The sequence below is a fragment of the Triturus cristatus genome, chromosome 4_2 (assembly GCF_964204655.1).
Source record: "Triturus cristatus chromosome 4_2, aTriCri1.1, whole genome shotgun sequence".
Classification (NCBI taxonomy): domain Eukaryota; kingdom Metazoa; phylum Chordata; class Amphibia; order Caudata; family Salamandridae; genus Triturus; species Triturus cristatus.
Genome location: NC_140586.1, coordinates 739,920,168 through 739,946,206, shown reverse-complemented (window position 1 = coordinate 739,946,206; position 26,039 = coordinate 739,920,168). Strand labels below are relative to the sequence as shown.

Here is a 26,039-nt window from a genome sequence, read left to right as displayed (position 1 = left end):
TGGACCTTCAGGACGCCTATTTTCATGTCCCAATACACCGCAACCACAAGAAGTTCCTGCGTTTCATGGTGGCGGGCAGGCATTACCAGTTTCGGGTTCTGCCATTTGGGCTCAAATCGGCGCCACGCATTTTCACCAAATGCCTAGCACCAGTGGCGGCGTACCTACGCCGTTTCCACCACCAAGTCTTCCCGTATTTAGACGACTGGCTTATCAAGTCCCCATCACAAGAAGGCGTGATAAGATCTTCCAACGCTTGTCTGACACTCTTCGAGTCACTGGGGCTCACTCTCAACCACGACAAATCTGTCCTGCAACCATCCCAATGCATGCAATTTTTGGGAGCCACACTAGACACCATCCACAGGAAAGCATTCCCGTCACAGGAACGCCAGGACAAACTTCAATCTCTGGCACTCCAGGTAATGACAAGAAAGACACTCTCGGTGCGCCTCTTCAAATCCCTCCTCGGGATGATGTCCTCCTGCATTCTATTAATCCCACATTGCCGCTTACGGATGCGACCCCTACAAGAGGCTCTGTCGAACCATTGGATCCAGTGTACAGGGTCTTTCGACGACGTCATCCAAGTAACCCCGGCGATCAAACAGGCTCTGCAATGGTGGGTTCGCCCCAAGAACCTTTCGCAAGGCTTGCCTTTCTTGCTTCCTGCTACTCCTCATATAATCACCACGGACGCCTCCTTGGAAGGCTGGGGAGCTTTCCTTCAGGAGCTACAGATAAGCGGAAAGGGGTCCCTTTCGGAGAAAATGCTTCATATCAACCTTTTAGAGCTCCGAGCAGTCTACCTAGCTCTAGTGGCTTTCCTCCCGAGGATAAAGAACTCAGTAGTGCTTGTCCGGACAGACAACACCACGACAATGCACTACCTGAACAAGCAGGGAGGGACTCGTTCACTGACACTTTCGCGCGACTCGCAGAAAATCTGGAACTGGCTGCTCCGCCACAACATCTCTCTCCGAGCAGATTATGTTCCAGGCACCCACAATGTGTTGGCAGATTATCTAAGCAGGAGGCAGGCAGCGTGCCACGAGTGGGAACTGGATCAGCAGGTCCTCAACAATATCTTCGCCCAATGGGGCACACCTCAGCTGGACCTATTCGCCACCCAACGCAACGCCAAATGCCAATACTTTGCAAGCTGGCATCCCCAACCAGGATCCCTAGGGAATGCCTTTTCGATAGCATGGTGCAACGTCTTTGCATACGCCTTTCCGCCATTTCCCCTGATCCCCAGGGTACTACGGAAGATGAAGGCGGAACCTTGCACTTTGATATTGATAGCCCCAGCTTGGCCACGCCAACACTGGTTCTCGGAACTTCACCTCCTCTCCCAGGAACCTCCGATCAGGCTGAAAACGTTTCCATCTCTTCTGACGCTCAGCGATCAGCAGATTCAACATCCGGATCTAGCCTCTCTCAGGTTATCAGCTTGGCTCCTGAGTTCAGAGAGTTTCGGGGCCTAGACATTCCTCCAGACTGCAGACGAATTCTAGCTCGGGCTCGAGCAGATAGTACCAACAAGACCTACTCACTCAATTGGAAAAGATTCTGTATCTGGTGTAAGACGAATAAGTTGCATCCTTTCTCTTCCACCCCAGGACAAGTCTTACCCTACCTTTTACATCTGGCAGAATCTGGTCTTGCTCATGCCTCCATTAAAGTTCACCTAGCTGCAATCTCACGTTTCAGAAGATCTTCTTCCGGCCCCTCTTTATGGTCTCATAGACTCATAAAGCAATTCATGAAAGGACTGTTTCGTACATTCCCTCCAGTAAAGCCTGTTCCACCGGCCTGGCACCTTAACATAGTTCTAGCTCAACTAATGAAGCACCCGTTTGAGCCCATCCACAGAGCTGACCTTAAATTTGTTTCCTGGAAGGTGGCACTTCTACTAGCTCTTACCTCGGCAAGGCGAGTGGGAGAGCTCCAAGCATTCTCTATCCAGGACCCATTCCTGCAATTCAAAAAGGATAGAGTCCTTCTCCGCACAAATCCAGCTTTCATTCCCAAGGTTCCATCTCACTTCCACCTCAACGAACCTATTGTTTTACAATCATTCTTCCCAAATCCACAAACAGTGGCGAAACGAACTCTACATTCACTAGACATTCAGCGTTGCTTGAAATTTTACATTGAGAGAACGAAATCTTTTCGTAAATCAAATCAGCTATTCATAGCCTACAGCAGACCTCGAAGAGGGCTTCCGCTCACAAAACAGAGCATTTCCCGCTGGATTTCTTCGCCATTTCTTTCTGTCACCAACAGGCAGGACGTCCGTTGAGAACAACGGTCCGTGCCCACTCCACAAGGGCCATGTCTACTTCCATGGCTCTTTTTGCTGGGGTGCCCATTGTGGACATTTGTAGAGCGGCCACATGGAAGACGCCGCATACCTTCACCAAGCATTACTGCCTGGATGCGGAGATCATGAAGGATGCGTCAGTGGGCCAAGCGGTACTACGCCATCTTTTTAAATAGAGGGGAGCCCTTTCTTTCATCCCACCATCCTGAGTTTATGCACATTTCGCACTATAATGTATGCATTACTTATTCATTGCTTTACAGTAGCACTGTTGTTTATCTCAGATAGATGTGGTTATCTAATACCTGTATGTTATCCATATCTTTCGAAATGTGCTTTTTTCACTGCTTGCTACTCTGATTCAGGCATGTGAATCTATGAAAGATACCCTAATACTGGATAAGGAACGCGTTACTTACCTGTAACTGCGGTTATCCAGTATTAGTATCTTTCATAGATTCACATGCAACCCACCCGCCTCCCCTGGAAGGGCTCTCTCGGATCTCTCAGTATACAGCTGCTTAGCACTGTGCTCACGAAAATCTGAGGGACTAGAGCTCCTACCAGGAAGGTTCTAGAGGGTGGTGTTAGCTGATTGGCTCTGGCCAAAATTTGGTCCTTTTTACATAAGGACGTGGATAGCTTACTAAGCTAAGGCCTCTGAGGCCTATGGCTGTCTTATGTCTTCTGGACATTACTTTGTTATTTACCGGTGACTCCCATTCCCGACGACGGGGAATGATTCAGGCATGTGAATCTATGAAAGATACCAATACTGGATAACCGCAGTTACAGGTAAGTAACGCGTTCCTTCTTCTTGGCCGCCGACCTCGGGGCTCCTCGGGTCTCGGTCTTGTTCTAGGCGTTGCTCTGACGTCTTCCCAGGGCAGAGAAAAAGGGATGGAAAGAAAACAAATAGCAGACAAAACGGGTTTTAGTGTCCAAGCTCTTAGCTTATGTACACTATGTGCCACCACCACCAGAAGCCGTGTGGGGAAGGGAAAAGGTGTGCAGTGAGGGAGGTCCAGGCGATTTTCTTAACAAAAGCAACACACCGTGCCCTATGGTTCCGCCCCTCCCCACCACCCCCACCAGAATGCTCCCCCTAACGGTACTCGCCTTGAGCCACGACTCGTGTTCTGGGCCGTGGTGTAGGGACCCGGGGCGTCCTCCCTCTCCTCCGGGCCGCCGGGTTTGATCGCATTCTCCGCTGCCTTTGCGGTCTCGCTTCCGCCGTCACTTTCTCTCTCCAGCTCCTTCGGTACTCCGCCTCCTTCTTCTGGCTTCTCCGTCACCGCTGCTTCCGTGTCGGTCGTCCTCACTATGCTCCTTCCACCATCGGACACACCTCCTTCTGGGTCCCACCCTCTGTTTGTCCGGGGCGGGTGACGTCATGTACCCTTCAGTTTCCTTCCCCAGTGCTGCTAGACCGCTAACTGATCCGGGATATGGTTGCGTGTTCTGTCCGGTTTCTTCCCGATTCTGGCCCGTCGGGACGTCTGACTCCTCCCAATGCCTTTGCTCATTAGATTTTTAGTAATTGGTTTGGGAATTTTATTGTTTTTTTTTTGTTGTTCACTTTAAAATTGTTGGTACTGCTTTTAAACTTAGCATGTACTTCTCTGGAGATTTCCTGCTGCTTATGCCATAGCTACCAGGGGTTGAACGGACATGGCTCGAAAAATCAAAAAAGTCTTACTAGACCTACAGGACTAGTAACTTCAAAAATCTACTCGACCTAATTGTAGTGCACTTGACCTTTGTGAGCAAATGTGACAAGTGAACAAGATTTAAAGGCATTTTTATTGCTCATTAACTTGGTTAGCAATAAAGATGTCTTTAAATCTTGCTATCTTGTCACATTTGCTCTGCTTTCAGAGACAGAGGCCGAAAGTCAGTTTTCCTACCTACACCAGAAAGGGCGAGTAGGACCTAAAAATTGTTCGCCCTAATTAAATCTGGCTCGCAAATGCAAGTGGATATTTCAAGTCCTAACTGAGGTTCTCTCAGAACTGCATTTTGATCCAACCAGAGTGGGTTTATTGTTCTGGTAGTGGTACCACCTTATAAGAAAATCTGTATTCTTTTATATTCACCCCTAATTTGTTTTAACTGCTGCTGTTGATTTTTGGATTCTACTCACTGGATCCCTTTTAACGTGACCCCAGTGCATGTACTCTGACTCCTAAAAACTTGTCACATTGGGTGACAATCCTAATTGGAACATTTAACTCACCTATAAGTCACTTATACATTGTACCGAGTATACCTAGTACCAGTAAGTTAAATCCCATTTGTGGACTGCAGCACAGATTTTGCCACCATTAAAGTGACGATGCAAAGCATGGCTTCAGGCCTGTTGCTGCAGCATGAGAGGGCAGTTTTAAAACTGCAAATTTGATCTACCAAAATGACTAATTTGTGAGGCCTAACCCTTCCTTTTTGATACTTAGGAGTCAACCCTAATGTAATCCTTAAATGCCCAGAGGGCATGGTGCATGTATTTAATAAGTCGGACATGTGCTCTTAAGTTTTACATGTTCTGGCAGTGAAAAATCTGTCGTTTTTCACTATGGCAAGACTGGCTCTCCCATTGAAAATCACTGGGTTACATTATAGCACCGAATAATCCAAAACTTCTGTTTGTAATAGCTAGAAAAGTGTTTCAGGGACTCAAATGCATATTAATTTAAAATCCAATCTATTGGTCAAGTTGGATTTTAAATCCCAATTTTAAAAATGGCACTTTCAGAAAGTTGGCATTTTTCTGCCAGAAGCCTCTGGTAGTTTTCAGAGTTAATACCAAACTGTCACCTACAAGCCTGCTGGCCTCCTGAAAGAAGGTGTGAATGACTGCCAGGAAAGAAAGCAAAAAGGCCTTGGGTGGGTCGGGTGTGACCTCCCCCTGACAAGATGGTGTCCGTGATGTGCCCATCAACTGCACAAGTTTCAAAGGGGCAACCCCTGTCACCAGCAGATGTAACTCACACCTAGGCCCGCCCATGCCTTTGTTCAAGTAGTTGGAGTGGCACCAATCTCAATGTTGCGGACAGGAGTTCTTCATTTCTGTAGGTACACCTCAGGGGTGCGTCCAGAGCTCTGACTAGGGCAAGAACTGGTTTGCCAAGTTGGATTTTGGCAAAGCAGGACCCTGTGGGATTGTTTTGGGCCAAATGCCATATAATGATGAAGTGAATTGTGTTGCCCCTCAAAACTTTTTCCTTATTGCCCGGGAGTTTCCCCCACCCACAAGCTAGAGCCAGGCATAAAAGTTGAATCTCTTGGGTACTTTACTCAGAAAATCTCTGGACCATCTCTGGACCTAGAGCAGACAGAAGGATGGCACGTGGTGTTTAACCTGTGGAGAGAAACCCGAACGGCTAGACCTACTCCCCACTTGTGCCCAGGACTGAAGAGTGGACTGAAAGGTCTAGTTGGCTAGCTTTTGTAAAGCTCTAGGAATACAAAAGGCTGCAAGAAGCCTAGACTCTGCTGAGCCCAGCCGACCGGTTCTAACTGAATTTGCCCTGGACCCGGCTGGTGGCTTCTGGGAGATTGAGTCGTACCCTCAAGTGATGTCCCAAAGATCCTGAACCTTTGGCTGGTGTTAGTGTACTCTTTGTCCCTCCATATTTGCAAGACTAGACACTTGAAAACTTTTTCTGAACTTTTCAGACCAAGAACCAGAGGCTACAACCAGACCGCAGCCACCGATGTCTAACTGCTTGTCAGGCCTAACTTGCTAGTTTACCCAGTTGAAAGGATCCGGACTTCTAGAAAAGTTTCCAAGTCCGAACATAGAGGACTTCGCCATGACCAGCGCCGAGCAGCACCCCACCTTCCTGGGCCTGCTCTTTGGACTTTGCACGCTCCTGAGTTTTTCTGATTTAGATGTCGAGCATTGAACTTCTTTCCAGTGACAAGGCTCCCACTGAGTTCCTGCACTGCAGCGGGCTGCCAGCGAGGATTTTCTTGAAAAAAAAAAAAGACTAAGTTAGAAGATAACTTATCAACACGCCAAACCTGGTCCCTGTATCTGACCCACGCTCCACGGCTGTCAGCCATAACGTTTGACTTTGACCCACAAAAACATCAAAATTTGAAAAATCATATCATTCCCTATATCCAATTAGTCCTTTCGGTGCCTAGTCATAAAATATTCTCTATTTTAAATTGGAGTGGGATTTTCATTCAGTTGTGTTGTCTACCTAATAACAGTTTTCGCACTGAAAAATACTTTACAAATTTCAAAGTTAAACCTACCTGCTCTGTGCTGCATCCACTAAGGGTTGAGCTCCTGTTTAAATTATTGAGAAGTAACTGGCCCTAGTAAGGAATAGAGCCATTATTACTTGAAGTGGACTTGCATTCACTCCAACTAATAATCCACTATCTCACACCCCACCTCCCCCAATTAATAACCCCTTTTACTGATTTTCCATCAATGCCTTCCTAGTTCAGCTAGGTAATGTTTCACTCTTGGCAAAAGCCTTGCATATTTCAAGCAGTCATAGAACCAGTAGTTTTATGTGAGTGGCATAAAACTCCACCAGTAGTGCATCGGCTGGGGTTAAGAGTTGGCAGTGCTTAATTTGAGACTGTAGTTTCTGGTGCTCGGCACTGGCACTCAATTGTCAACACCAGCACTTATGGCAGTGTTTCACATGATGGCGCTGTTTGTCTAGTTTAGAGATGAGCATTCTTTTGTTTTAAAAAAAAAAACAACTCAATGTACATTAAAATAATCTGCCACCAAAGCTTTTCTCATATCTTTGCGGGCCTGGAAAAGTCTGAATTGTCACATTTGTGGGAGTGTCATGGTTAGTAGTTATTTATGTTGGTTCTGTCATTGGCAGGGCTGGTAGGGGAAATAGAAGGTGCAAGCTGCAGTGGCCTCCTGATGAGGGCCCTGGCACTTATTATTTTACAAATTAAGAACTGTTGGTGGGTAAGGGGATTGTCCCCCATCAGAGATGGCTTTCCTAATTTCTTCTGTTGTCCGAGAACATCTAAAGCCTCTGCTTTGGCAGTAGTTTGGGTAGGCAGGCCTTCCTCTTAAGTGTATTCACCAGGCATTATGATCAGCGCTGCTAGCCTTGTTCTCCATTGGTCTCCATAGTGCCTGAGAACAGGTGATTGATTTTCCTGTGTGTGCGCACAATATTCCCAGAGGTGTCTTGAATGGTAGTGATCTGCCTGTTAGCAACTGGAGGACAACATTAAGTTAGCTCGTCATTGTATGTATAGCATATTTTTTTCTCCGAATTCCACAGGCAAAACATAAAAGTATTCTTAACTCTAAAGACTGGAGTCTGGGGGTTCTGCAGCTTGCACGGAACTGACCTGTGGTGGCGTTGGAGGAATGGGGACAAGGTGGTGCTGAAACATTGCAAAGAGGACCGGAGCACCCGGAAATCCAGGCGCCAGCTGCTGGAGCTGAGCGGCCTCGTGGAGCTCTGTAGGTGGGCCGCAGCAATTGGGGAGACACAGGATTGCGGCGGAGGGCAACAGGAGCATGCCTGACTGTGGCTGCAGCGCAGGACTGAGGCACGGCAGCCGCATTGCCCAAACATTGGCAGACTAGGGCCACGCCTAACTGCTGGGTGGAGAGCAGTTTACGCAAGTCCTGCTCTACCTGTTGGACGAGCACACGGAGACTCCTGTACCCGAACGAAACCCCCACAGGGCAAACTGAGGGACCCTACATCAGCAGGCATGCATGGATACCTGGTGGATTGTTGGGCTGCAGCTATGGAAGCCGGTGACCTGGCGTGTATCCGACAGACCAACCTGTACTTCCTGAAGGAGATATGCCGTGACCTGCCAAACTGAATAAGACATTCCGCAGTATAGGTCACTGATTCTGCAACGTGGGCCCAGACTGCTAACCTTGTGGGCCAGAACGACATGCAGGGAGGGCGTCCAACTCTGCACAGACCAGAACAACTCCTCTACCACAAGGGCTGGGAATAGTGCGCAGATGGCTAGATTCCACTTCCCCATACACAAGGGGTAGGAGGCATTACCTGGGGGAACATGTGCTCGGTAAATTACTTTAGGGCCGCTCTGACGTGGTGATTACTGACAGTTCCTCACAGCTCGGATATTGCCTTTCCCCTCTCTTGTGAGATCTAAAAAGTTCCATACTATGACTTTGACTGCTGGGGAACTAGGCCCCATTTTCCATCTGGCCAGAGGGGATAGTTAAATGCCTGGGGGACTCTGAGCTGCCCTCTACCCACCCCTATGAATTCTACCAGGTTCTCCTTCACATTGGGAGACAGATCCTGAGGAAGAACTGTTGATCATCCCAGGTGGGGATGCTCACTTATTGTGATGTACACCTTACAGGTCTGGTGAACCTAATTAAGCACAGCAGAGCTGGCGATCTAATTGCATAGAACCCTGCATCTCACAGTGACTGAGTACTTTTACAGTGATTGGTGGCAGGACCACAGGCCCCAGCAGCCCAAGCGGCTGGGAGAGCCGCCCCACTTCCACCAGTGCCCGAAGGTGCTTTCATCAGTCGTGGAGCCTTCCCTGCCCACGAGACGCGCGCAGGTGTAGACTGGGCCCGGACAAGGGTGGGCTGGCCCAAAGCTCTCATCTGCCATATTCATTCTGGTCTTCCAGGGATCCCACACGGCTGTCTATCTTAGTGGTGAGAGAATAATTTGGTCAGTGGTGTGGCTTTGTTTGCATTGCTTTGCTTTTCATGCTGCTCCTGCAAATATACAAACGGGGGTGTCGCCGGGTGGTTTGCAAACAACCAAGAATTCATGGGGAAGCGAGCCTTTCAAGAAAAGTCACATGTATAGACTCTAGCTTCATCCCTCCCACCAACGTCAGTCGACCAAATGTTGCAGAGAGCAATATGGGCTGTGGCCACCAAAATAGAACTAACCGAAAGGCGGCCATCTCTAACCCTGGATCCTCTGCGCTCCCCGCTAGGTCTCACCCCCCCCCCCCCCCCCCCCCTCACAGCTAGCTCCTGTGATCAGTCCAACTCCCCCCTCCATCCAACTGGGTGACCATGCTAAAACCAGAGCCGCTCCCAAAGAGCAGCCGCAGACAAAGGGCCTCCCTAAGCCTGACAAGACAAAAAAAACTACATGCGGTGTGCCCAAACACAGGAAGCCAAATGTTGGAGCACCTGACAACTCTCCTTGTCCAGATGAGACCGATTCCAGTACCATCGATAGACCACAAGATGGTATTAAATACCCCATATGGGCAATAAACCTACTAACGGACATTCAGTAGCAGGTCAAACTCATGGTGAGGGAAGAACTCTCCCCCCTGGCAGCACGTCTGTACAGAGTGACAGAATTCTTGAGATAAGATACATGATAAGATCTATAACTGCACTTCTGGGGCCATAGTGAAGGGAATTGACGCCATCTGTCAGACCACTTATCCCCCCATTCCACTGAATCGTCGTAGATAGCCAAATTGCGTTCCCAAGAAGGCAGCACTAGCAATAATGACTGTTGGGACATGCTAGCAGGGGAGGACTATTCTAATGGAGCCTACTTGAGTAATTGTATGCCTAGGAGGTTGGATAGGGCTAAAAATTGATACTTGTATAGCGCACTACTCACCCGCAAGGGTCTCAAGGCGCTTGTACGAATACCGCTGTGGAACCCATCCTGGCTTTCCCTGTGAGGCGTCCACTCCTGGGCACCCCCAAGGTGGAGGCCAGGCATCCTTAGCGTTGTGGGGGCCGTTGTGGAGATTAAGCAAGCTATTGCCCAGAGTTGCAGAGTGGGACTCCATGATTGGAATAGGCACCGAGGCGAGAATTATCCGGTCCGTGAAATTTTTGAGCCCAAGGCCCGCCGAGGCGGGGAATTGAACCCTGGTCCCGAGCTAGACCTCTGCATCAGGGTCTGCCGCTCTAATCATTGAGCCACACTTCTCCACAGGGGAGGGGCAACGGATTGAGCCTGGGAGAGCTGATATGGCAACTTTCCCCACCATTAACTTACCCCTATGCCTCACCCCCATACGTTGTTGTCCTCACAGGGGCCCCGCAGATCAAAAAAACAAAAAAAAAACAGAGAGAAACTCAGAATGAACTAACCAACAAATGCATGTATTGGCTAGCTAGATATAGGAAGTTCTTATGACAGAGCACAGGAGATCCTCCTGACTCGCAGGGTCAATTGGGTAGGAAGTTGACCTAAAGATAGGGGATTATGTTGTGATCGATTTTAGAAATCCAAAGACTGTTGCCAGCGGACTCTCCCAAACAGGATTTGGGTACAGCAATCAAGCCAGTCTAACTTGGCTGTTTCTATTTACCACCGCATGTCCAACTAACTAGGGAACACAATAGTAATGCATTGACCACCCTGAACCCAACCCAATGGCAGAGTAGCCATCCATACCAGACACCCAGGCCCCTGCTCTTTACCCTACAACTAACATAGAAATGGGCAGACTCAGCGAAAGTCTCTAAGGGGGGGCAATGGAGAGGACTAGCCGTGACCAATGGCCACGCAATGTAGTGTGCCTATGGGCCATTGAAAGGAGGAATTGAGTTACAGGACTAGCCTTCCAATGCTTGTACGAGCAACGAAGTGGAGGGGGGTGCCAACGAATAAGTCCCTGTCCCATATAGGATCTCAAATCATGCAACGCACAATCACCCCAGTGGATTCAAAATTGGACAGTAGGCTATCGAAGATAGGCGGTCCATGTTCCGGAATAGATGGCCCGGATAACAGGAGCACACTACCAGATTCAAGGGAGAGTGGATGTTTAGAGCTGCAGACGGAGACATCGCCCCATAGTAATGCCCCCAATGTAGCAACCTTGGGTACCCAGGAAACACCAATGTCACTTAGGGCATTATCCTGCATTGTTGCTGGCCTAAAGAACAAATTCGATTCCACTGACTGGAGGTCCTTTGTAGACCAGTTTGATTTATGCCTCTTTCAGGAAACATGGTCTAGGGAGGACGAACTGTGGCCGGGTTTTGTGACCTTCTCAACGGCTGCCATTACTAGGGGAGGGAGGGGTAGACCATCCATTGGACTCACCACTTGGGTGGGCACTCACCTGGGATGTATGGCCAAGAGGATCGAGTTTCCCTCTAATGATATCTTGTGCGTTTTACTCACTTTTTTCCCCCAAGGTCAAAATATCATTGATTAATGTCTATTCTAGACCCACAAGAATAGATGAGTCATTAATCCCGGACTGTGGAACAATTGGCCTCTCTTCTGTCTTTTATTACAGACAGTACTTATTTGGTCAAAGGGAGCAATTTTAACTCCCAATTCGAGCCCTTGGACAACACCAATGGTGATGCGGTCTGTGAAGAAGACAGGCTATGGGCCATTCCAGAGCAGAGTACACCATATACCGAAACCTGGTCCCCCCTGGCCCTCCAGATTAAATCCTTCACCTTTAATTATTCAGTTAGGGCTTGTTACGGGCATACAAAATCAGCCATTCATGGGTCGCACACTTTTTTAACTGGGATGGACATTCTTCTTCAATTGACTACATCCTAGTAGAGACTAGGATATGGCCAATGGTCGTAGATTTTGCTTTCCTGCTCAGACACGATCATAATGCACTGACACTGGACCTTGCTTTACAGGTTGTGCGAGCTGGATTTCCAGCAAGCACACCATTAGATGAGAGGCTAACACTTACTACTAGTAGGAGTAGAATACGTTGTCCGGTAATTCAGCAATCCCCTGAAATGATGGCAGCCCTATATGAGGTAATGAGCTGTTCCCTAATGGAACTGAACGAAGTCATCAAGGAGGAAGGTACAATTTTTTCATCAACACTCCCTCCATCATCCCCTTTGGTTTTGCTTTGTTTGCCCTAAGTTGGCAGGGTATGCCCAGACGTGGGTCCCTTGCTCACTTTGCCACTGGATTCAAGCTAGCCTGGCTGATGACGGCTGATTAGCCAGAAACCGGTCCCAGGATGCTTGTTTCCAGTCCAGGGAAGACATGGCTTGGCAGTTCGGGCTGGACTGTTCCCATGAGGCACAGGGTAAGACTGATTTGCATATGGCCATGGCTGAACTGGGGGGGCGGAGTGAGCTAAAGAATGATGATGGATTAAACCCAGATCAGTTGTCTGGGGGTGAGTGCTTGCATTGTTCAACACTCCGTCCATCATCCCCTTTGGTTTTGCTTTGTTTGCCCTAAGTTGGCAGGGTATGCCCAGAAGTGGGTCCCTGGCTCACTTTGCCACTGGATTCAAGCTAGCCTGGCTGATGACGGCTGATTAGCCAGAAACCGGTCCCAGGACGCTTGTTTCCGGTCCAGGGAAGACATGGCTTGGCAGTTCGGACTGTTCCCATGAGGCACAGGGTCAGACTGATTTGCATATGGCCATGTCTGAACTGGGGTGGCTGAGTGAGCTAAAGAATGATGATGGATTAAACCCAGATCAGTTGACTGGGGGTGAGTGCTTGCATTGTTCAACACTCCGTCCATCATCCCCTTTGGTTTTGCACAATTTTTTCATTAGCCTGGGTCATAGGATACATACTGAACTCACTAACAAACTAAAGGAGATATTTTATCCAGACGCCAAAGGAAGTCTCCACACTACTGGTTTAATCTGCAATGTCAGAAAGCCAAATTGGCATTGGTGGAAGCTTTAAAATCCAGAGACAGGTTAGTTATTAAACTCATCCTGCGAACATGAAAAATGGGATTCTGTTCGCAGGGCTCTGATATCTGAAGATCTGAAGGCTAGTCAATGCAGCTTGCAGAGAAGGTAAAGTGGCATTTGAGCCCAATATTGTGGCTGAAACCTGGATCGACTATTACCAGGCTCTGCATGAGGATCTGGGAACTCCAGGGCTGCGCTTTGTAGCAGAGATAACCCTGCTCAGGATTTTTAGTGCCATCAATAAAATAGCTCTGCACAAATCGCCTGGAATGGATAACATCCCAGGGGATCTTTTACTCTCAGAACCAACACTCTGGGTCCATGCTTGTGGGCAATATTTAATGCTGTGATGGGGGAAATGCCAATCCCCAAAACCTGGGCTGGAGCAGAAATCATCCCAGTCTACAAGAAGGGCTCCCCACTTACCCATCAGTCTGATTGATGTGATGCAGAAAGTCTTTGCTCTGGAAGCTTCTGGTACGCCTACAGGACTGGATAGAGGACCACAACATCCTGAGCCCTTCTCAAGCAGGATTTAGAAAATGCACCTCTATCATAGACCAAATCCTTAGGCTCCAGCTTGTATACTGAAAACAGTCATTCTAGAGGGTGGCAGCCTCTATGTAATATTTGTTGATTGAAAAACAGCATTTGACTTGGGACCGAGAGATAAGTTGTGGTCAGTACTAAATGAGATTGGGATTCCCCAATATATTTGTCATATGATCAGGAGACTACACGAGGGAAACTTTTCCCAAATCAGATATGGGAAACACTGGGAGCTCTCCATGCCACTTGATGTCAACAGAGTTGTCAGGCAAGGATGTGTGCTGGTCCCCACTTTATTTTGTCTATTCATCAGTGCCTTCGTAGATGCGCTGAATAGGGTGAAGTACAATGATGCCCCCAAGATTGCTCTGAATAAAATACCGGTACAAAGGGGGGTGGTGATGGACGGAGCATCAGAACCAATCAAACACTCACACCCAGTCAACAGATCTGGGTTTGATCCATCACCGTTCTTTAGCCCACTCTGCCACCCCAGTTCAGACATGGCCATATGCACATCAGTCTGACCCTGTGCCTCATGGGAACAGTCCAGCCCGAACTGCCAAGCCATGCCTTCCCTGGACCGGAAACAAGCTTCCTAGGACCGGTTTCTGGCATTTCAGCCGTCTTCAGCCAGGCTTGCTTGAATCCAGTGGCAAAGTGAGCAAGGGATTCACGTCTGAGCATACCCTGCCAACTTATGAACTGGGGTGGCAGAGTGGGCTAAAGAACGGTGATGGATCAAACCCAGATCTGTTGACTGGGTGTGAGTGTTTGATTGGTTCTGATGCTCCGTCCATCACCACCCCCTTTTGTACCGCTTTGTTCGCCCTCAGTTGGCAGGGTATGCTCAGACGTTGAGTCCCTTGCTCACTTTGCCACTGGATTCAAGCAAGCCTGGCTGAAGACGGCTGAAATGCCAGAAACCGGTCCTAGGAAGCTTGTTTCTGGTCCAGGGAAGGCATGGCTTGGCAGTTCGGGCTGTACTGTTCCCATGAGGCACAGGGTCAGACTGATTTGCATATGGCCATGTCTGAACTGGGGTGGCAGAGTGGGCTAAAGAACGGTGATTGATCAAACCCAGATCTGTTGACTGGGTGTGAGTGTTTGATTGGTTCTGATGCTCCGTCCATCACCACCCCCTTTTGTACCGCTGAATAAAATACCGGCATTAATGTTTGCTGGTGACATCCTTCTTCTCCAAGTCGACAGTAGGCATCCAAAACTTTCTCGTCAGCTTTGATCTTTTATTTAGCACTAGTAGTGCTAGTAATTAACATCCAGAAGACCAAATACATGGCTTTCAATCCAGCAAATTCACACGTCCCAATCCTCACCTGAATGGCATCCCCCTTGAGAAGGTATCCACTTTTGAATATTTAGGGTTCACCCTAACTGTAGATAGGTGTAGGCCACTCGATGTGTTCAAAGTGCAAGCTAGGAGTGCCAGCATGTATGGGGCAGAACTAGGGGGGTATTGCCATACGAAAAGCTTATTCAGAACAGTTAGCTAGTCTCCCTCCTAGTACTCCACTTGTTCCACTCAGACTTGATCTAGGTGTTAGACCAATTTCAGAAGAACTAGGACTAAGACCGCTCACTTTTTGGCGACGTATCTGGGCCACCCCGGAACTGACTTCCTATAGGCATGAGTTGGAGGAGGTACTGGGACTTCCTGGGGCTGGGAAACTACTCTGGTGCACATACATCAGAGAAACACTTCATAGTATTAGCAAAATGAACAAGTGGAGCAATCCAATAGTGTCCTGCCTTGCAACATCTAGGACTTGACTTGTCAGAAGCTATAGGGGGCATGAAATTGCTGTCCTACACAGGAGCTCAACACTAGGTTCATCGACAGCACCTTTTATTGGAATGAAATATAACTATAGGTTCGAGGCATATGAGCTGCGGATCACACACTTAGGATAAGATCGCCATCAGGTGTTGGGTTCGGATGATTGCAGGTTGTTGTTGTCTTCGCAAGAAGCCTTTTGGTCACGAGATAGGTGACTCCTCCTCTGGACAACAGTGCGCATGGACATCCACTCCATCCACAGATTGTTTTTTTCCGCCATTGGGTTCGGATGGACTTTTCCACTCCGGCTGAAAACTTCTGAAAATCCAGCTTTCGAAGCGAAAAACCTTTACAACTCGACGTCGAAATTCAATCGGACCGGTTCCGGACACGGCTCATGGAAAGGACACCTTTTAAAAAATGCCCCCAATGTGGAGCAAAGTTCCCCCACAGTGACCACCACGAGGTCTGCAACCTGTGCCTCTTGCCGGAACATAATGAATCCAGCTGTCCAGCCTGCGCCGCATTCCAATCCAAGAAAACCATCTGGGACCGAAGAGCTCGACGCCATATCATGGCCAGACCAGCTCCAGAACCAGTGGACTAGTCCCGGAAGAAGATTCCGAAGATCTCCAAATCCTATCCGAAGCGGACGATTCCGATGACCTCATCACTCCGGGGCAACGAGTGAGTACCAGTGCCCCTACCTCAACCCCCCCAAAAAAGGCATTGGTCAAGACTCAGCCAGCTGGCCCCAGTCGCGACCGAAAACAGTCTTCAGAAGCCCCGCCCTCGGGCTCGGCTCCGGAGAAATATAAGCCTACAGGTGGCTCGGGCTCGAGCAAACCACATGTTATAGTACCCACAGTACCTTCGGCACCGAAGACTCAAGACCTCTCGGCACCGAAGCAGGCTCCGAAACCATCGAGACCTATTGATAAACCGGCATCTAAAGCTATCAAGCTCAAAGATTCCCTTTCCGCACCGAAATCTCCACCGGCACCGAAAAGTTCTTCGGCACCGAAATCCCCGCCGGCACCGAAACCATCATCGGTACCGAAACAACTGTCTAAAGTCCAAAAAGACTCTACCGATCATCCAAAACATAGATCGGAACCGAAAAAATCGGCACCAAAGCCACTTTCGGACAATGAAGAACTTTTTCGCCCTGCTCCCACGCAAAAAAGGATTTATATCAATCCAAAAACTGGACATGTCACCACTGTGCCATACAAGAAAAGGAAGCTGGACACAACACCTTCTCCAGCTCCCATAAGGAAGAAGGACTCCGCCACCACACCCATTCGTCCTTCCTCTCCTATATCACCTCTCACCCCACCCCCCCTGCCCCCACTTCCTTCTCCTCTACCATCTCCTTCACATACACCACTTCCACAAGATGATGATGATGGCTTAGGGGGAGGGGGTGATCCGGATGACCTTAATGATCCTAATGATCCTTTCACACTCCCGGATACGGCACCCTTAGATGACTGGGCTTACCCTTTACCTGATATTCCTGATCCCACTACATACCCCTCCAAACCCTCCCCTCCAGATGACAACCTAGGGTTTGGGCAGCTGATAAACAGGGCGGCACTTTTCCATGGCGTCACCATGCATTCAGATACACCCGAAGAAGACTTTCCTCTAGACACATTCGAACAGTCTCAAAAATCAGTTCAAATCTTGCCCATGATTAAGGGAGTCATAAAACACGCCACAGAGGTTTTTAAAGACCCTGTCAGAGCTAGGGTTCTTAACCCCCGAATTGAAAAAAAAATATAGACCTGCCCCACAAGATCCCGCTTACATTAAAGCACAGTTCCCTCTAGACTCTTTAGTAGTTTCAAACGCAAGAAAGCGGGCTAACTCCCAAACAGGAGACACACCGCCCCCAGACAAAGATTCCAAGCTATTAGAGGCCTCGGGCAAAATAGTTGCCGCACAAGCTGCTAACCATTGGCGTATTGCCAATACACAAGCCCTATTAGCCCGATATGATAGGGCTCATTATGATCAGTTAGAAGATCTTTTACAAAACCTACCAGATCAGTACAAATCCCAGGCCAATGACCTCATCCAAGAGGGGAAACTCCTATCTAACGCATCAATCAAATGTGCACTAGACGCCGCGGACACTGCTTCTAGGGCGGTCAACACAAGCATACTTCTTAGACGCCATGCATGGCTACGTATTTCAGGCTTTAAGCCGGAAGTACAAACAACAATACTTGGTCAACCATTCAACCAAGAGCAACTATTTGGGCCCGCAGTAGATACTGCACTTGAGAAGATGAAAAAAGATAACGAGACTGCTAAATCAATGGGAGCATTACAGTCTCCACAACCACGAGGCTCCTTTCGACGCTCCTTCTATAGGGGAGTCTCCAAAAATGTTGGGACAGACACCTCTTCCACTTTCAAAACCTCCACGCTAACATCCCCCAACAGAGGATATTTTAGAGGAGGATATAGGGGAAACAACACCAAGGGCCGAGGTCGGCAATACCAACACCCGCACCTCTCCAGCCACTAAACAGTGACTTGCCTCCACTCCCCCCAGACCATTCCACTCCGGTCGGAGGAAGACTCCAACAGTTCCTACCTGTCTGGAATTCCATTACAACAGACAAGTGGGTAAGACAAATTATCCAGTTTGGTTACTGCCTCGAACTCACAAACACCCCCCCCCCCACACATACCACCCAAACACCGTCCAATGTCACCACACCATCTTACACCCCTCAAACAGGAAATTCGGTCTTTGCTTCAAAAACACGCAATAGAACCAGTTCCACTCCCAACATCAGGGTACAGGAGTATATTGTCTATACTTCCTAATCCCCAAAAAGGACGAGACGTTAAGACCCATACTCTACCTCAGACTCCTAAATCAGTACATACACTCAGATCACTTCCATATGATCACTCTTCAACAAGTGCTCCCACTACTTCAACAAGACGACTTCCTTGCCACATTAGACCTCAAGGACGCATACTTTCACATCCCCATGCATCCTGCTCACAGGAAGTACCTAAGATTTGTGGTAGACAGACAGCACTATCAGTTTACGGTCCTCCCATTCGGAGTAACAACTGCACCCAGGGTATTCACCAAATGCCTAGCAGTAGTGGCAGCGCACCTCAGGAGACAACAAATCCATGTCTTCCCGTATCTCGACGATTGGCTCATAAAAGCCAATACTTTCGACAAATGCGTTCTCCACACTCACCGCACTATTCAAACCTTACACAACTTGGGATTTACCATCAACTATCCCAAATCTCATCTGCAACCCTCCCACATACATCAATATCTGGGAGCCACCATAAATACTTCCAAGGCCATAGCTTATCCCAGGATAGCCAACATACAAAACCTCATCTTAAAATTTCTAACTCAACACTCTCTTCCAGCAAGAGTGTTTATGCAACTATTAGGCATGATGGCGTCCTGCATCTCCATTGTGCCTCACGCACGACTTCAAATGCGTCCCTTGCAAGAATGTCTAGCACAACAGTGGAACCAGGCTCACGGACAACTTACCGATCTGGTGTTGGTGGACAGTCGCTCACTTCGCCACTGAAATGGTGGAACACCATCAACCTGTCCAAAGGGCGACCGTTCTTAGAGCCTCTTCCACAAATAGTGCTGACAACCGAGCCCATCTCCTACAACACACCACTCAGGGCAAATGGACCACTCAACAAAAACTGCTCCATATCAATCACCTAGAACTTCTAGCGGTGTTCCTAGCACTGAAATCTTTTCAAGTACATCTAAGGAACAAAACTGTCCTCATCCGCACAGACAACATGACGACCATGTATTACATACAAAAACAGGGAGGGACACATTCTCTCCAACTGTCCTAACTCGTACAGAACATTTGGAGATGGGCAATTCCCCAAAACATCTACCTGCTAGCAGAACACCTTCCAGGACTTCACAACCAGATTGCCGATCTCCTAAGTCGACAGACACAACAAATCCACAAATGGGAATTACACCCCAAAGTCCTACTCCCATTCTTCTAAAAATGGGGCCTTCCAGACATAGACCTGTTCGCCACACATGAAAACGCAGAATGCCCAACCTTCGCCACCAGGTTTCCACACCCACAGTCGAAGGGCAATGCAATATGGATGAACTGGTCAGGCAGATTTGCGTACGCTTTTCCGCCTCTCCCACTCATTCCATTTGTGGTACGCAAGCTCAAACAACAGTCTCTAAAACTGATTCTAGTAGCTCCCACTTGGGCACGTCAACCCTGGTTCACGACACTTCTGGAACTCTCGCTAGTTCCACCTCAAAAACTGCGCCTTTCCCCGGCCTTATTAACCCAGAACCATGGAGAAATCAGACACCCAGATCCACAGCAACTGAACTTGGCGATCTGGCTCCTGAAGTCTTAGAGTTCGGTTACCTCAATCTCCCACCAGACTGTATGAATATCATAAAAGAAGCTAGAAGACCTACTACTAGGGCATGTTATGCTGCAAAATGGAAAAGATTTGCCATTTACTGCACTAACAATAATATACGTCCCCTGGATGCTTCCATCCAAAACATTATTTGCTATTTACTACACTTGCAAAGATGCAATTTAGCGTATTCCTCCATACGTCTACACCTAGCAGCGTTAGCAGCCTACTTACAAAATCGACAACACTTGTCACTATTTAAGGTACAAGCCATCAAAGCCTTCATGGAAGGTCTTAAAAGAAAGATTCCTCCCAGATTACCACCTTCTCCAGTGTGGAATCTAAATATTGTTCTAACAAGGCCCATGGGCCCTCCATTTGAACCTATGCATAAATGCGAACTGCAATTCCTTACATGGAAAGTGGCTTTCCTTATTGCAATCACATCCCTGCGAAGGGTAAGTGAGATACAGGCCTTAACTATTGAAGAACCATTCCTACAACTACATCGTAACAAAGTGGTTCTTAGGACAAACCCAAAATTCCTACCAAAAGTCATTTCCCCTTTCCATCTTAACCAATCAGTCGAGCTGCCAGTCTTCTTCCCTAATCCAGACTCAGTAGCTGAGAGAGCCCTTCATACCTTAGATGTTAAAAGAGCCTTGCTTTATTACATCGACAGAACGAAACCTTTTCGCAAAACCAAACAACTGTTTGTTGCTTTCTCTCCACCACATAAAGGCAACCCCATTTCAAAATCAGGTATTGCCAGGTGGATAGTTAAATGTATCCAAATATGTTACCAAAAAGCTAAACGCACTCTTACAGTTCCCCCCTAGAGCGCACTCCACACGTAAGATAGGGGCTTCCATGGCATTCTTAGGGAACATTCACTTAGAAGATATTTGCAAAGCAGACACATGGTCTACCACACACACCTTCACTAAACATTACTGTGTTGATGTGCAATCCAAACAACAAGCTTCCGTAAGCCAAGCTGTCCTAAAAACTCTATTCCAAACTGCTGCAACAGATACAGGTGACCACCGCTAGGGGAGACACTGCTATATAGTCTATCCTAAGTGTGTGATCTGCAGCTCGTATGCCTCGAACAGAATATGCTACTTACCAGTATGCATCTGTTCTTGGCATGTAGAGCTGCAGAGCCACACACGCCCCCCCACCTCCCCGGGACCTGTATCTGTTCCAGCATTGTCTTAATTAGACATTACACATGGACATCCTTTCTCTTTATTCTTATACACTCCATCATTTCCCATCATGGCGAAAAACAATCTGAGGATGGAGTGGATGCCCATGCGCACTGTTGTCCAGAGGAGGAGTCACCTATCTCGTGACCAAAAAGCTTCTTCTGAAGACCACAACAACCTGCAATCATCCGAGCCCAACACCAGATGGCGATCTTATCCTAAGTGTGTGGCTCTGCAGCTCTACATGCCAAGAACAGATGCATACTGGCAAGTAGCATATTCCTTTTGAGTCTTTCCTGGACGAAATCCAGCCAGCCCTAGCTAGGAAACTCTATTTCCAATTCAGGCATGGGTCGCATCCTTTATGTTCATTTTCCAACAAACGGGCAGGCTCCGTTCCTTTAGGGTGTCCAGCCTGTGGTGAAGCAGATTAATCGGAGCTCCATGTATTTTTCTTTTGCCCAGCTTATAGAAAATCCAGATCAAGATGGCTGACACAACTGTGCAGAGACTTAGGGACCACGCACTTACTTGAAGCGTTTAGGATCCTGAAGTATGACAACCAACTGTATTTGCTGTCTCAAGATTCTTGTTCTCTATGTGGTGTGTACGCAAGGCATCCCTATGATTATATTACCCACACCCAAGCCAAATTTCTGCTCTCCTTGGTGATGGTCGAGGACAATCTGCAGTGCATGGCCTTTTTAAACAGCATTAATGGTTTATTTGCCAGGAATTTTTGGCAGAGGAATGTGGAGACTAAGTGGCTGTTTTGCGGCTAGTTTTTATTGCACTTTAGAAAATTCTCTGTTAATGGCCCAAAGTCTTGGTTTTTATCTGACCATTTTAACTAAAACCCAATACCCCATTTTTAACTTCGATGTACACAAATAGATTTATATTCTTATAGGCAATGTTTGTTATCTGTGTAACCTGCTTTGAACCATGCAATAGCAGACTGAGACCATTTTAAAGTCACGAGTTGTAAGATTGTTATCCTCAGATTGGCATGGACTAGATACTCAACTGGGCGGACTCCTTTAGTCCAGTTCTAGAATTTCTGGAGGTTTATTGTTTCGAGTCTATAGTCCCTTCAGATGACATTCTATAATGATCAATTGGTCATTCATTGGACATGCGACTGTATACCTATGACGGCTGCTATTTTTATGTACTGTATGTATTTATTGCATTTGCACTTTTATGGTCATGTTACCGAAATAAAGTGTATTGATGATGAAGATGAAGGTAGCATTTTTATAGTTGAAAAGAAAAAGCATCTCCTCCAAACTGGAAGATATATTTAAATAATATGCTGAAGACCAAGAATGAAAGTAAGTGATTTTCTCTTTCTGACTTTGTTTTTATTGTGATCAAATAGATATTCATTTTTAAAACTGAAATGAATGTGAATATTTTGGAAGGTGGGTTACTAGCCTTTGCTCTTATACAGCCTTTCTGTGGCATTCTGTCATAAAGTAAAATGTGGCCACCAGTCTCCAGCTCCGATTGTAAGAAATTCGTTGGCATGAGCCTGCCGCGCGTCCTGTGCTTCACAATGAACGTACTGACGCTGTTGCTTCTTGTTTCAGGTGTGTGATCTGTATGATGGACTTTGTTTACGGGGACCCCATCCGGTTCCTGCCGTGCATGCACATATACCACCTGGACTGCATAGACGACTGGCTGATGAGGTCCTTCACCTGCCCCTCCTGCATGGAGCCGGTGGACGCCGCCCTGCTTTCTTCCTATGAAACGAACTGAGCCGCCAGGACTTCTGAGCTCTCCCTAGAACCTGACCATGCTTTTAATCTTAGTCACTGGCCGGAAGATGCGGGGATCTCCAAGATCATGCACACATGAAGCATAGCTCCTAGAAGTTCCTAGCACTCTTGAAAGGCTGCAGATATCCAGTAGGCTCTGAATAATGGAACGCATAAAAGTAGGAAGTGCACAAAGCCTTGGCCCCGTGTTTCAAACTGTAACCATACGCTGAACCCCCGAGCTTGCAGAACGGCGTTTTACTGTTCCTGGTGCTTTCTGTCCACCGGAAGTTGCGTTGAGTTGCCAGAGCATGGGTATTTACATTCTCCAAAAAGTTACTTTGTTCTGATCTCTCTTCACAAGGTGCTGACATAGGGGCCGAGGCTACATTTTATAACACTGGCACAAAGTCGTAGATTTAAGCTTGTTTGCACAGTTATTTTTCCATTTGAAATGGAATCCATTGCCTTAGGTCTTTATAAATAGTGTATTGTTATTGTCGGGGCTGGCTCTTATGCTTGAAAGCAGTTTATTTATCACTTGTCTAAAAGTGCTGTGTTAATTTTGCAGTTAGGTGTTGCGGTGACTCCTCGGCTTGTAGTCAAGCAGTGAAAGTCCCTGCACTTTTTGTATAGGGTTATATTATACGTGGTCATGATAATGAAAATGAATCGAGAGGTGAGAACAGTACATTTCAGGTTTTAGCAACATTAGGTTTTTGTCACTGCAGTGCATGCTTGAGCCTGTGAGTGCTATGTTAGATTTGCAGTCATCGACGGTTAAGATGCAATCGACCACTACATTAGGAGCACAAATTTTACACACAATCTTAAAAAACCATGCAGAACACACAGTGTTGCAATGCGATGGTGTGTGAGAAGCTACCTTGTTACAAGGAGATATCTAGCATTTCAGCCTTTGAGAAGTGCTTCTCTTGTGCCTGTAGATTTCATGGGGTATTCAAAACATACCTACAAACCTCTTAATTTTCATTAATGTTTCTGTCACTAGGTGCAGTTCGTAGATTGTTGGGTCTCAAAAGCAAATGTGAAATATGACATGCGCAAAAAAGATGTGAATAACAGTATGTGCAAAATGTTTCTATTTGTTTTTTAAAAACCTAATCAAACCTACGAAGTGTGCCCTGATTGACGGATTTGGGGTTGATTTTAAATTGATAGATGCTAGAGAACCTGGATTGCAAGTGATTTGCATACCAACGTTTCATCAATAAAGGCTTCAATCAAAGATGGAAGTACGGTGAAAATAATGGATATGATACTAATTTGTTTTCTGAGATGCACTACGATGACTTCCATGCACTCGTATGAAAGCTGATACATTGCAAAGTCTTAAATCTGAACTGAACATGCCTAAGTCTTGCGTGGATCAAAGTAGAGCTTTGATCAATTGTTTTTCTTTTAATGCACGGATTTCATATTTAACGAAAAAGTCCTGTGAGACTTTAATCTATAAATATACTTTTCATAATCTATTGTTTGAATATTAACAGGCGCAGTATGGTAAAGCTTCATTTCCATTATTGTCAAAAGAAATGTCATAAAAAGAAAAGTTTAGAAATCTGCAACTCGTCATTCCTTTCTTTACAAATATCTCTATTTCTTAAGATGTAAACTTGTTTCTCCTCTTCTGATTCCCGTTATGGAGTTATTAGAAAACGGGATCTTCACAGAAGTTGCTCTAAATTTTTCATTTCTGCTTATTGTTGAATTTGTAAAACTGTAAGTCCTGGGGCCCTCATCAGAAGGCCACTTCCCCCGCCCTTTGCCACTAGCAGCGCTGCCACTTACAGTAACACCATAACTACTAGCCATCACACTCCTTCAAGTGTGAAAATTCTGACTATTCAAGGCCCCAAAAGCTATACAAATGGCGGTAATTTTTTGTCATTTTTTTGTATACTGAATTAATAAACAACTGTTGCTGTGCTTGTACCTAAATTAGACAAACCGCGCCACTGTGGTGTTACCCCGAAACCGGTCCCAGGATGCTTGTTTCTGGTCCAGGGAAGACCTGGTTTGGCAGTTCGTGCTGGACTGTTCCCATGAGGCACAGGGTCAAGACTGATTTGCATATAGCTGGGTCTGAACTGGGGTGGCGAAGTGAGCTAAAGAACAATGATGGATTCAACCCAGATCTGTGTCTGAAAAGTTTCAGCGCTCCGCCCATCATCTCCTTGTGTTTATTGTGGCAGACTGTCATGAAGTGCCGGTGTTGACAATGAAGTGCCTGTACCTAGCACCGAAAACCACTGACTCAAATTAAGCACTGATTTTGCTTAGAATGTTCAGTCCGTTTCCTCTGACTTTAAGGTTAAATCTTTCTTGAATATTGATTCAGCAGTACACAGCGTAAAATATAGGTATATAACACATTTTTAATATAATTTTTAGTATCCTCAGTATGGGCGTTTTTAAGTGTTGTAATTAGCTGACCTTACCGCTAATATCTTTAGGTATGTCACTGGATTTGAGAGGCTAACTTGGCCCTCTTATGACTTTAACTTGTGACTTGCAGACCATGCTACTTAGCAGCAGGTGCTTGTGGTAGCTGGTGGACTGGCTGCTACACTCCCCACATGTTAATATAACATATTACATACACTTAGTGCCCACAGAAAATAGCCAGGAGTCAGGAACTGGAGATCGAGTCTATAAACAATGATGCGCATCAATTTATATTTTAAAAAGGCAACAGTCAGCCACAACGTTGTTCAAACAGCTGGATAATATTTTGAGGGGGCGGTGATGGAGTTTTGTCCAACTCCACAATTGGAGTGCGCCTGATATATTTGGTCACTTGAGGGGTTAAACTAAACATCCCCCCCCATTGGCTGGTGATAGCCCCAAACTACACCTAGGGGGCTTTCAGCTTCTTCAGTCAGCTGGAAGATAAATCCTTTACTTTTGAATCTTAATTTCCTAAATGTTACTGTCATGCTTTTGCCTCCATTACTACTAGCTCTGTGGGTGAAAATCCGGTGACTTTGCTGGTACATAGTACCTGGGTAGTCCACCCTATGGGAGCAGCTTTCCCATCAATTACTAGGACGTGCACTTTTATTTATACACGTATGCCATACGACTCACAGAAGAACTTATAATGAATCAGTCATAAGCAGGGCTCAAAATAAGAATTCGTTTTGAAGACTGCGCAAGTTCTATCTTCCTTCATGGGATGAAGAAAATGGGTGGGTGCCTTTGATCATCCTGTGTATTACACAGGCATTCAGCTAGCCAGAGGGCAGAAAACCCATATGCAACTGATCTGACGTTCTAGCTCAGTGTCGCTGGTT

At 46.8% G+C, this 26,039-nt stretch overlaps 1 protein-coding gene across 1 annotated transcript in view; it reads left to right on the top strand.

The window, feature by feature from the left end:
* RNF11 (ring finger protein 11) overlaps window positions 1-24,306 on the top strand; it is a 179,851-nt gene extending 155,545 nt beyond the window's left edge. Inside the window, exon 3 of the mRNA XM_085602650.1 lies at window positions 22,552-24,306. Within this exon, the coding sequence (XP_085458776.1) occupies window positions 22,552-22,723 (172 nt within the window). The 3' untranslated portion in view covers window positions 22,724-24,306. The remainder of the gene's footprint in view (window positions 1-22,551) is intronic.
* The last annotated feature ends 1,733 nt before the right edge of the window (window positions 24,307-26,039 follow it).